This window comes from Nelumbo lutea, chromosome 5, assembly GCF_056320005.1.
Source record: "Nelumbo lutea isolate HS-2025 chromosome 5, American lotus-T2T, whole genome shotgun sequence".
In the NCBI taxonomy this organism is placed as follows: domain Eukaryota; kingdom Viridiplantae; phylum Streptophyta; class Magnoliopsida; order Proteales; family Nelumbonaceae; genus Nelumbo; species Nelumbo lutea.
In genome coordinates, this window is record NC_142688.1 from 77,858,744 (window position 1) to 77,871,826 (window position 13,083).

Below are 13,083 nucleotides of genomic sequence, written 5' to 3' on the forward strand. Positions count from 1 at the left end.
AGACCAGTCGTCTTCTTCTATGTTGATTCCAGCTATTAAACTCTTAGACCAGTTAATCCTCAAATTGGACCATCGCTCAAAAAGCTTCACCACCAACTTCAGATTTTCCACCCCATCTCTACAGTTACCATCACAAAAAACCAAGATATCATCTGCAAACTACAAATGGGAAATCAAGATGCTATCTCTCCCAATTGACCAACCTTTGAACAAGTGCAAACAATTTGCCCTTGAGATCAACTTACTTAGCACTTCAGCCACCAAAGTAAAAAAGAAAGGGATAGAAAGGGTCGCCTTGTCTGAGTCCATGGAATCCCTCAAAGAAATCGGACACTGACCCATTAACAATAACTGAGTAATGACTAGTTTGTAAGCATCCTCTAATCCATTTGCACCACAATCCCCAAAGCCACACATTCTCATGATATTAATGAAGAAATTCCAATCCACCAAATCATAGGCTTTCTCCAAATCCAACTTGATTGCAACTCCCTTCCTCTTTAACCTCTTTTGGGCCTCTACACGTTCATTAGCAATCAGAATTTGATCAATTATTTGTGTATCTTTAATAAAAACCCCTTGAAATTGTGAAAAAAGTGGGATAATCACCTTCTTAAGTCTCGGAGATAACACCTTTGCAATTGCCCTATAGATACCGATGACTAGGCTGATAGGTCTAAAATCCCCTGATTAGTTAGCGTTACTCTTCTTTGGGACCAATACAATGAAGGTGGAGTTCATACCCAGACTAATGACACCTCTTCTATGAAACTCACTAAAAACTCTGAGCAAGTCAGCTTTTATTATGTCCCAACAATCTTGGTAGAAGGCCATTGTAAAACCATCAGGCCCTAGAGCTTTTGACCTATCCATTGAAATTGCTTCCTTAATTTCCTCCTCAAATATTCTCTCCAACAGCTCCACTTGATTCTCCCCCAAGACCTCCCAGTCAATGCCTTCGACTATCCACCTGTCATTTAGAGGTCTTCTATAAATTTATCTAACATGATCCAAGAATGTCTTACTAATTCCACATTGGTCTGTAATCTCATTCTCCCCCACCATTAAGGATGTAATAAGGCTTTTTTCTCCTACAATTTGCAATAGCATGGATAAATCTTGCATTACCATCTCCTTCCTTGATCCAATTCTCCCTGGACTTTTGCTTCCAACTTATTTCCTCTCTTAATAATGCAGCTTCTTTAGGAATTTTTGGCGCTCCCAGCTTGGTATCTTATCTAACCTATCCCACCAAGACTTGACCTTCTCTTTAAATTCCAAGTGAGTGAGCCACATGTTCTCAAACCTAAAAGGTATTGGGCCACCACCAGTAAACCTTTGGAGCAAACAAATGGGCCAATAATCTAACGTGATTCTAGGTAGAGTTCTCCCAAATAATCATTTCTAATGCTCTTCCCAATCAAGTGACACTAGAAACCTATCAAGCTTAGAACAAATGGGATTAGATTGAAGGTTTGACCAGGTATAGAAGATTGACTCAATGACTCTCTCTCAACTCAAAGGCCTCAATAAAAGCATTGGATTTCCTCATGCTCAAAGTAATCCTTTGTCTACCCCCATTTGACTCACCCACAAATCTGATGGCATTAAAGTCTACCCCTAAGCATCACGGTCCTTCCCAAAGTCCCCTAATGTCCTCTTAACTTCTCCCACTTCTTCTTCCTTTCTCTATTAAGAGTTTGGCCCATAAACATTCGTGAGAACCCATTCAAATCCATCCTACACACTCCTCAATTTAGTAGAAACTGAAATTTTGCCCACCAATTCTTACAAGCACTATACCACCTCTTCTTTCCAAATTGCTACTATGCCCCCTAAGGTACCCCAAGAAGGAACAGAACTCCAATTGGTATTCCTCTCTGTCAAAAATTCCGTATCCACTCCCTATATACTACTTGAATCTTGGATTCCTAGATCAACACAATATTCAGTATCTCCCTCCTCAATAATTCTTCAATTCCTCTTCTGTTTGTAGCGCTCCCTAACCCCCTCACATTCCAGCTAATAATCTTCATAATCACAAAGAAACCTAAATCCAACCCTCACCTTTCCTACAAACCTCTCTTTCTTCTTCCTCCTCTAGCACTAAAGTCCTTATCCCCTTCCACATCATTAATAAGTTTTTCAACTTATTTAACTTTCTTCTCCTCTTGCCTCCCCTTTCTTTATTTTTCTTACTTTGAGATTTCACTTCCTTAGATTTTTCCATCTTCAAACCCATTTTGTTAGCCAGTTCCATCATCAGATCCTCTGCAATCTGTACTTTTCCACTTGTTCTATTATTTCCAGACTGGCAAGAGGGATAGAGAAAACTATGAGGGGTTTTCTTTGGAAGCCAAGAGAAGGAAGAAAAGATGGAACTAGTGGCAGAAATAAGGAAGATAGAGGGTTGAGTTTTTTTCTTTTTTTTTTTTTTTGAAGAAAAATAAAGAAGAAAATTTATTAAACTAAAGAAAAAGGATTACAAAAAAGGGGATAAGGCATCACCCAACACCAATAAACAACCAAACCACCCCCAAAAACTAACAAAACCACCTACCTTGTACCAGACCCAATAAGACTCTCATAGCCAACCACAAGCAAAGCCCAAAAGAAGACACATGAAGCCCGACTTACCCCCCAAACTTTCCTTAGAATAAATCTAGTCAGTCCCCTAAAACATAAAACCAAACCCATTCACTTCCCCTCCCATATACAGAAAACAAAATCCATTCACTTTAGTCCTTCACCAATTGAAAAACGAACCCCTTTTTTCTCTTCATGATTTTTTTTGTCCTCTTGACCTTCTTGTTAACTCCAACCCCAAATAAGCCTCCCCTCAATCTATAAAACACCTTTGAGACTGGCACAATTCAGTTATGTTTTTGGTGTCTAAATCTTTTAATTGTGTTGGGAATGACCTCAAAACTCTTCTTCTCCCCAAGATTACCATTAATCCTTTCAAGTTCTAGAACCGCATTCTTCTCAAAAACTTGCTCCGCTGTCTAAACCACGATCTCTCCAACTCTACAACTGTAGATTTATCCACAAGGTTCAAGCTGCCCTTCTCATGAACCTTCAACTAACTACCAGAAATTTCTTCAACTTCCTTAAAGGCCTTCCTTGCAAATTCCTCACCCCCCAAGAAAAATAAGCCCAGTGTTTTGCTATGTGTTTCATCCAATATAATTGCATCATCCTCCTCTTCATCTTCAGCTTCCAAACCCTCATCAATAGGTTTCATTCTATAAGTAATTTTTCTTTGGTATACCCTTATTCCATTATCCCCAACCCCTTCCATCTGCTCCTTTATCCAATCCATCCTTTTACTGCTAATTTCCTGATTTATCCTCCTCTTCATTTCCAATCTTCCTAAAGTCCCTTTCCACCTTTTCCTTTTCCTTTTCTTCAAACCTCTTCATAGTATCTTCCCTTCTATATACAATGACCAAAATAGAATCAGTTTTAATTTCCTAATTAACATGTTGCAGCCTGCTGCTAAGAAGAGAATCTCATAACTCACCCATAACCTCCTCTATTGACTTCTCAATTCTAACCTTCTCAGCTCCCCGAAAATCATCTGACAGGTGCATGTTAACAGTCATCCCCAAATCCACCCACTGAAAACTAAATGAAGAGGACGATGATGGACCAAAAGAACTTTCCATCAACATAAAAGCCCATAAGCCCCGTCTATTTTCAAAGGATTACAAAAATATGACCCAGGTTCCTTGCCAGTTAGTCACATGATTATTTAAAATATAAAAGCCCATAAGCCCTGTCTATGTTCAAAGGATTACAAACATATGAACCAGGTTCCTTGCCCTGCCCAACATCTGGGCTTCATCAACATGGGCCAAAACATAACACTCAAATTTCCTCCTGCGTGGTTACTTGAGCCATCACATGAATTGGCTTGAAACATTTCAATTCTCACTTCCTCAAATGGATCACCTCCTGGATCATGAACAAATGACTTGAATTCCCTCCTTAAATCGGCACGAGCTATCTGGCAAAATCTGAGCATGGCATTTAAATCCACCCACCTGAATTGAACAGCCCATACTTGAATTTTGTAGAACATGGCAATTGGTGCCCCCTATTTTTGATTTCTTGACAGTTCAACTTCCTCTAAAGGTGAAAGTTTGCAGTGCTCACAGGCCTCTCTTCTAGAACCAAGTGTGCTAACAAGAAGAATATAGCATTGCTAGCGAAATGGTTGTCGAGGTGACCTATGGAGAAGGAAAGGTTATGGTATGAGGTTATTCCCAATATTCATGGCAGATAGGAAAGTGGATGGGATGCACATTTATCCTACAAAGCAACTTTGGCATCACCCTAGAAGGCTATTCACAACATTCTTCCCTTTTCCTCAATTTTAAAAGGTTTGAAGTCTGGGAACTATGTTTGGTTTTGGGAAGACTTGTGGCTTGGTATTTCTCCTCCCTGTTTTCTATCTGTGTTCAAAAAGATGTCTGTGTTAAACTTCATTAATCCTCCTATCGTTCCTTTGAGTCACAGATGGAATTTTGGTTTTTGTAGAGGGTTGCTGGATGATGAATCAGTAGTTGTGGCTAACCTTCTGCAATTACTTGACAAGGTCTGCGTACACCCTCCCTAAACAAGATAGAAGAGTTTGGATCCCACATCCTAAGAGCGTTTTTTTCTTGGGCCTCCTTTTTTTGGCCTCACCCCAGGTTTTCCATTAATGCATTGTACTGAAGTCTAGTGTAAACTGGTCCCCCCCCCCAAAGTAAGTAATTTTTGTTAGGAAGTGTGTGTTGGGAAGGTCAATACCTTGGACACCTTGCAGAAAAGAAGAGCTTTGCTTTCTTATCCCCAAACTGGAGTAGTCTTTGCAAATCAAACAGAGAGAGTTGTTACCATCTACTAGTATCCTGTTCATTTACTGTGGACATTTGGGAATGGTTGTTTTCTTTATTTGGGTGCAAATAGAACTTGCCAGTAGAGGTGAATTGTCTCTTCGACTCTTCTACCTTTCTGTGGCCTAAGAAATGTGGAAGAACCATGTTGAGATGTGTAAAAGTAGCTTTAGTCAGGACCATCTGGGAAGAAAGGAATGCAAGAATTTTCCTATAAAAGGAAAGAAACTTGGAAATGTTAAAAGAATGTATTCTGGACAATGGCAATCAATTGGTTAAAAACTTTGAATACTTTCTCACTGTTGTCGTTTGATGACCTTTTGAGGAATTGGGAAGTGGCAAGAAGTTCCTCTACAAAGGAGAAAGCAGGTACAGCTTGGAAGCCCCTCCAAAAGGTTTTGTAAAGATTAATTTTGATGGGAGAAGCCAAGGCAATCTAGGCCCTTCAGGAGTTGGGGGTTATATGGGATAAGGACATGTCCTTGCTCTTTTCTCAGGACCAGTGGGGAACTCTACTAGAGCTGAATTGTTAGCAGTTTTGCAAGGAGTTCATGTTGCAAATGAGCTGAAGGTGAGACTCTATGCTGGTGGTGGGGTGGATGAAAAGATCTGGAATCTGTGATTTGGAGTTACAGCAATGAAATAAGGAAATTCAAATGGCTAACAAGAAACATGACCTTGAGTATACATTGAGTGAGGAGTACTGTTAATACTTTTGCAGACATTATAGCTAAGCAAGGGGTGAATAAGGATATGTTGTATTGGGATCATTCATAAGCTGGTATTGTTATTATATCATATGAGGGGAGAGGTCAAACCTCGCACCTCTCCTAGGGAGGCTTGTACCGGAAACTACTTTGATTAATAAAATTCATTTTTTTATGAATAACTATTAAATTTTATTAAAGAAGAATAATTGTGAAAACAATTCTATATACAAATAGAAAGAGATAAACTCTCTTATCTCTCCCCAAATCCTTCTGCCCTATTTTACAAGCATGCCCAAAATAACTGATTTCTTCCCACCCCCTATTTACTAGAGCATTGGCAAAGGAGTTTGCACTTCTTTTGACTCATTTTATCTTCACTTCTACGTTTTGTGTCAACCATTTGAATTTCTTTCTTTCATTGCTGTAACTCCATAATTTTGCCTCCTCACTTTGTAACCATCCCGCAACCAGTTTGGAATCTCCAATAATTAATTTTCTAATGTTCATACTTCATGTCCTCTGTACACCTTCGACCATTGTCAAGATCTGATCCCCTAGAGATCTACACTGATTAGGCCCGAGAATAAAGCCAAAATTTTTCCCTTTTTATCCCTAAACACCAGCCCCTCCTATTCCTGAAATTCCCAAGTTACCCAAGCTACTTCCATCAAAATTGAGCTTAGTGAACCTACTTTCCTTGTGGAGATCAAACAGGATTGGTAGAAACTTTGTTTATAGCAGAATTGGCCACCTCCTTCCAATTCCTAAGTATGTCTTCCACTGAAACATTAGAGAAGATTTCCTAAAAATTCAACCAAAGGACCACTCTAATCATAATAGTCTCAATGAGAGCTTCTTTGCTTCTCTCCCTTCCCAAGAAGATTCTTGAACTCCTTTCCTCCCATATAAAATCCATTTTATCTATCAATTAAAAAAAATCAGATAGCAAGGGAAAGGACGTAATACACAGCACTAGGCTGACAACTAAATTAAAATAGTAGATAAATTCATAAAGGCTCTATTCCTTTAACATAAAATAGAGGGAAACTTTTCCAACCTATAAAATCTCAACAATATTTCTTCCTTTTTAAGGCCAAAACTTTGCTTCTGCACCTTCTACAAGGAATCAAATGCAGCCTAAAGGAAAATAAAACACATACAAGGAGTACATGAACAAAATCCAAAAACCAGAAAAGAAAACAGAAAAACAAGGAGTGCCATATAGAAAGAACCATCCCTGAAGAACCCTCTCTTTATACCCACTACTGTACCCAAAAAAAAACACTCATCACCCACATTTTTTATTGGAAACTTGATTGATTTTATAAAGGAGACCTGCACCCCTAAAGGGGGGCATTACTTGGTGTAATGGTAAAATCTCAGGTAGACAAACATCAGAACACAAGCTAAAGCCTAAGAATTGGATTTTAGATGATCCACAGTTAGCATACAATCCAAAAACAGCAACCATGCAAAAGCCCCAACCCGTGGTGGAATTGGATACCCCATATCCCATTTTGTTGGAACTCCCAACATGATTTCTTGCCATCATTTCATATTAACAGGAAGTGTTCCATCCAAACATTCTTTCAACCACCTTGCATCTGGTCCACCCGTTATTATCTTCATCGCTTCCAATTTAGAAAATTAAATAGTACACTCCTCTATCTCTCTATCCAGCAGTTTACACCTGAATACTGTATGTGTATTCCATACAATCTGCTCACCCCCTTTCCAAAAAGATTCACTCAGCTTGATATCCTTTGTGCTTGGCCTATACAGACTTGACAGTTGACAATACTACAAATCCTACCATTCATCTTCCAATATATGGCTGGGAAGGTACTAGGATGAATTTTTGGGGAGATGTACCACCAAAAAATCTCCCCAGAAACTCATCGTAGTACCTTCCACACCTTATACTTGGAAGACCTTGAAATTTTCAAAATTCAAATAGAACTTCATAATCCCTTTTTAAACACACCCTGCACATAAGATGACTTCATCCAGCCAAAATTAAACCCACCCCACCAAGTTCATAGCAGATATGAAGAAGAAAATGTTCAAAGTACAAAGATGAGTTTCCAAAGGGAAGCTGAATTAGCCAAGATGAATTGAACCACTCAAAAGAGATGCTAGCCATGGGATATTTTGTATTCCCTTCATCCTCATGCATGAGGTATGAGGTTTCTTATTTCTAAGTATAAACTTATTCACTGTTATCAATGAAAAAAGGGGAAGCCAAAGTAGCCTGCATGGAGAATACTTGTATCTGAAACTTAACAAGAATAAATAAATAAACAAAAATACATGTATCTGTACTGTTATCATCCATACCATGGATGCTAAGAAAAAAATTTGTCAATGACCATAGCCATGACAACCCCAACACCTGTATGGTTCTACACTACCATTAGAATTTTCAATGACAATAAACCATCACATGAAAACATAGTAAAAGGGGGAAAAGAGAAGGAATCCAAAAATAGGATAAGTTTTTGAGCAACAAAAACTACATATCTGAAGGGGTTTTCACATCATCATCAAGGAAGAGTAAAATGCAAAATGAATGGAAACCACCTGAAGATAATTTTTTCAAATTAAATTTTTATGAGAAGAGCAGTTCTGCTAATCCAGGCCCTTCAGGTGTGGGAGGGGTTTTAGGGACAAGGAAGGTAATATATTAGCTTTGTTTTGGGGTCCAGTTGGCTTAGGGGATTCTACAAGAGCTGAACTTCTTGCTGTTTTATATGGAGTACAAAAGGCAAAAAGAAATGAAATTAGAGAGGGTAATCATTGAAGGGGACTCTAGGTGGTGGTTGGATGGATTAAAGATGAGAAGAAAGCAGTTTGGATTCACAAAGAGATTATAAAGAAGATTAAGTGGTTAACAAAGAACACAGTGATAAGAACTCATTGGGTATCAAGGGTTGCAAATGGTTTAGCTTATTCTTTAGCTAAGCAAGGGGCTAAATCAGTCGGATTGGACTCAGTTCTAATTAATCATATTGGAGTGAGGTAGGTACTTCTACCTCACCTTGGGATGACATAATTTCTGTTTATATTAATCAAACTTTGTTCCTTATAAAAAATACATATCTGAAGCAAATAGGTAAAATGTTACATGTTTGCAATCCCAAGTGTGCTCAACAATTCTTAGATTCCCAACTAGTTTAGATGTGTTATTCAGCAATTCAGAAAACAACAATCAAAAAGTCTGCATGTATATACATGAAACAAGCAAGAATCATACCGTAAGTAGCTTGTATAAAATGGACTCCACATCTTCTCCAACATAACCTGCCTGCACAAAACAACAATTGCGTATTTCAGAATCTCAGTTAACTTAAATAACTATCACAAATATATGGAAGCAAATCCATAACACTGCAATAAGAACAAAAACGATATCAATGACTTTGTCTGCAGAAACATTATTAAGAGGTAATAGAGCATTCTAAGCTGCCTACTGTTGCATTTTTCTGGCATTCTTTCCATTTTCTTCTAGAAAGAAATGCAGTTCTTTTACAATCATTAAGTTTAACAGACAAGCATGAGAATGCACGCTCAAGTTTGAGATCAACCACTTTGTGTAAAAAAATGCCAAATGTTAGGTCCATATCCAGTCTATCCTCATGATACCCTGGATAGCTGGAACCAACATTGGGTAAATGTCCCTTGATTAAGTTTAACAGGTAAGATCCTTATAGCAGGGACCTATCTAAGAAGGGCATGTCTATGATTGTGATGTTGAAGATATTGTATGGAAATTCACATTGATAGCCAAGTCTGATAAAGTTGCTTTGTGTAAACAGCCAGAGATTAATCTTGGGATAAATAAAAAAACAGAAAAGAAAGCAGAAACAGAGAAGAAAACAAGACGGAGAAAACAGAAGGAACGAGAGGAGAGTAAAATGGGAGTTAAAAATCTGTCCTCTTCCATCTGCCACCTACTATTTATTCTAATATGATAGCAAGTACAATGAAAACTTTGCCCCTCAGGTAAACTGACCAATCTACCCAGCCGCCTATACATATAGAAAATCTAACATATTTTAGCACTTCTAAACTTTTTCTTTAAACTTGGTATGTTTTATCATTATTGATTGAGGAAAAGAAAGAAAGATAATTTGTATAGTTTAAATCCATGTGTATTGCAATAACACAATACCCATGTGTATTGCAATGACACAATACACAATTCAGGTTGGAAACTTTAAATCTCAAAACAAACCCATGTGTATTGCAATGACACAATACACATTGATAGTAATCAATTTCAGAACATCAGAATGATCCATCACACAATTAGAGATGAAAGCACTTCCCAATTTATACAAGGAACTGAAACCATATAAGAATCCAGCTCTATTGCTGTAATATGATTTCCACCCCTTCATCATGGAAACTACCAAAAAAGATAGAATAAGAAGCTTGCCTGAGTCAATGTTGTCGCATCAGCAATGACAAAAGGAACATTCACAAAACGAGCCAGTGTTTTTGCAAGTAATGTCTTTCCTGTCCACACAAGTATGTAAATCAGACTAGTGTTGCATGGAATCTCCTAAATGGAAGGAATGACCACGTTGGAGAAGCATCAGACTCTAAAACTTAATGGATTATTGAGGAACACTTCTACATAATGTTTTCCTCTCTCCTTCGCTATAAATGAACAGCTAACATACAGAATGAGTGACATTTTTCTTATAAAATGTTATTAAGCAACAAAGATAGACTTTAGGACCTTTTCCTATAGTTAAATAATGGTAAAAAATAGTTTATACATTTTTATATAAAAAATAGTTTATACATTTCCAGCTTATCAAAAGAAATAGTTTATACGTTTTTATATACTAGCAAGAGGAAGGAAGGAATAAATGGGCTAAAATTTTTGGATGGTTGTCATTTTGACATGAGTCCAAGGCAAGTATAGGCATATACTAAAGATGTGTCTGTGAGTATGTTTTTTTGTCTTGCTGAGTCAAACTTCAAGACACGTGTTGGATTCTGATTTTTGTGTCCGTTTCCATGCAACACTGGATTAGACCAACATACATACTCAGTAACTGTTTATCATGCTAAAACCATAAATAAATATTATAGATACCACTAAATTACTAGCAAGCCTGATACAGCAGCAGTTGCTTGGTTAGATCAATTTGAGTCTCTTTGCAAGCTTTAAAAAATCTTACAGATCTGAAAGACAAAAGGCCTGAAAAAGTGTCATGGCCTTGTATCCTCATCACATGCTGCAATAAAGGTTTGGAATTGCAAGCAATGGCCATACCTGAGCCAGTAGGCCCCATCAATAGGACATTGCTTTTCTCCAGCTCCACTGAGTCATCGTCATTTTCAGCCTCTGAATTCCCAGGTTCTGCTCCAGACCTGGAACTTAAGTGGTTTAGCTTTAACAATAAGCAGTAGAAATTATTTAAGGGCCCATAACTTAACAATGGATATGGCACTAAACGGAGTGAAATGGTGGAAAAGGATTCAAGTAGCCAACCCCATATAGTTACGACAAGGCTTAGTTAAGTTTGAATTGGGTTGAGGTTAAACTAGCAGCAGTGCAGCACAACAGAAACAAGCACTAAATCTCTGGTAGCTAAAGAAAATATATGCCAACTGTTCACAAATTAATTGGATCTAAAGCAAACAAGCTGAAAACCCAGGATAACCTGATCCATGAAACATTAATATCATTGACCACAAACCAAGTACAACAAAAGGTTCATTACAACTAACCCTTTTTGCAAGGAGGCATGATATATCCTTTTGTAGTGATTATATACAGCCACAGAAAGAACCTGCACCATGAAACATCGATTAAAGGTGCACAACACCCAGAAACACCCAATAAACAGAACATGGAAATACACACAACTATAAATTCAAAGATGAAATTTGCAATCCAATGCAAGGCTAAAATTCTATTCTTTGTGTACCTACATCTAACTGCAAATTCTATAAAACAAAACCGAGAACAGGAAAAAGAGAGTGAAAGAACAGAAAACTAATAAAAGTGCTTATACACATCAGTGATCAACCCTAACAATCTAACAGCACTCAAAAACCAGACAAGAGAAGAAAAGAAACAAAAAGGCTCTACTTAGGGATTCTCCTAAACATCCATCATCAGTAAACTGTAAAAGACAAAAGACAAGTTCATGAATAAAATGAGCATAAACTAGCAACCTTCTTTGCTCGTTGCTGTCCAATAACAAACTTGTCGAGATTCTTACATATCTCTTTGGGTGTAGGAAAATCCTTCCCCAAATTCGACCCACCCCATCCATTCTTCTCTCCAAAAGACCCACCACCGCTCCCGTTGCCGCTGCCACCGGACCCACCGGGCCCAGACGCCCGTATAACGTTCACCCCAGGCGCAAAAGGCGGGCCTGGAGGCGTATGCACCGCCAATCCATTCCCATTCCCCGGAGGTGGAGCAGGTGGAGGCGGCCAATTCTCAGGTGGGTCCCCACTAAACGACCTCAAAGTCTCCCAGAACGAAATCCGAAGCCTATTCCCGTAATCATCCTCTCCGGTAGCATCGCCATTGCCACTCCCACCATCGCTGCTGACGGATTTCTTCTCCGAATCCTTTCCTCCTCTAACCCTCCCAATCTCAATGAAGCTTCCCTGTAAAGGAGCAATCTTGGAAGGGCGGAAATAGTAAGCGGTCTTGCAATTGGGGCAGAGGTTGACGGCCTGGTAGCTGCCTCTGTCAGCGCCGTAGATGGGTGGATGCCGATTGGAGAAGAAAAGGTCCATCTGCTTGGAACATCTCGGGCAATTGGCTTCAGCCCGAATCTTCCGAGTCTGGAAATCGTCAGAACCGCCCTCCCACTTGTGCCGCTCCTGGTAACCGATAAGCGACTCCCGGCGACGGTAAGTCCCGACGTGAAGGCAATTGAACCGAGTACAGATGGGCGATTTCTGCGAGAATCGGTAATTTGACCGGGTTTCCGATACGGAGAACCGGGCGGCTCTGCCCGCCGTTTCTCGTATTACCCTTTTCCATCTGAAGATTCCAGACCCAGACATCCCTCCAATTCAATACATAGAATTGAAAGACAGACTAACACTGTGAGATCAGACTTCAAAAAGAGAGAAAGCAAGGAGCTTGGGATCTGTTCGTTGTTAGATGTTAGATTAGATGAGTTTGTTTGTTTGTTTCTCTTGTATTTAACGTTTTCTTTTCTAGCTTAATTTATAAGGCGTGAAGAGAGAGGAGAGAAGGAATGTAATAAGAGAACATGCACACACAAACACACATAGAGAGGGAGATTATCGTTAATGAGAAAAAAACGGAAATTTTTCAGAGATGGATAGAGAGTAGATAAAGTTTAGAGACTTTGTAGGAGAAAATGGCGAAATTCACTCTCCATCTTTGGGTGATTGGGTCTCTCTCTCCGTCGCTCTGATTCACAAATTGATCTTAATCCATGGAAAGTCTTTCGTTTTTACTTTTTTACAGTGCTATTTGGTGA

The 13,083-nt window shown here is 38.8% G+C and overlaps 1 protein-coding gene across 1 annotated transcript in view; it reads right to left on the bottom strand.

Moving 5' to 3' along the window:
- LOC148853006 (CLP protease regulatory subunit CLPX3, mitochondrial-like) overlaps positions 1–13,038 on the bottom strand; it is a 44,969-nt gene extending 31,931 nt beyond the window's left edge. The window contains exons 1-5 of the mRNA XM_088944833.1: positions 11,789–13,038; positions 11,339–11,400; positions 10,881–10,978; positions 10,032–10,111; positions 8,847–8,897 (exon numbers count right to left, since the gene is read on the bottom strand). Of these exons, the coding sequence (XP_088800959.1) occupies positions 8,847–8,897; positions 10,032–10,111; positions 10,881–10,978; positions 11,339–11,400; positions 11,789–12,637 (1,140 nt within the window). The 5' untranslated portion in view covers positions 12,638–13,038. The remainder of the gene's footprint in view (positions 1–8,846; positions 8,898–10,031; positions 10,112–10,880; positions 10,979–11,338; positions 11,401–11,788) is intronic.
- Between the last annotated feature and the right edge of the window lie 45 nt (positions 13,039–13,083).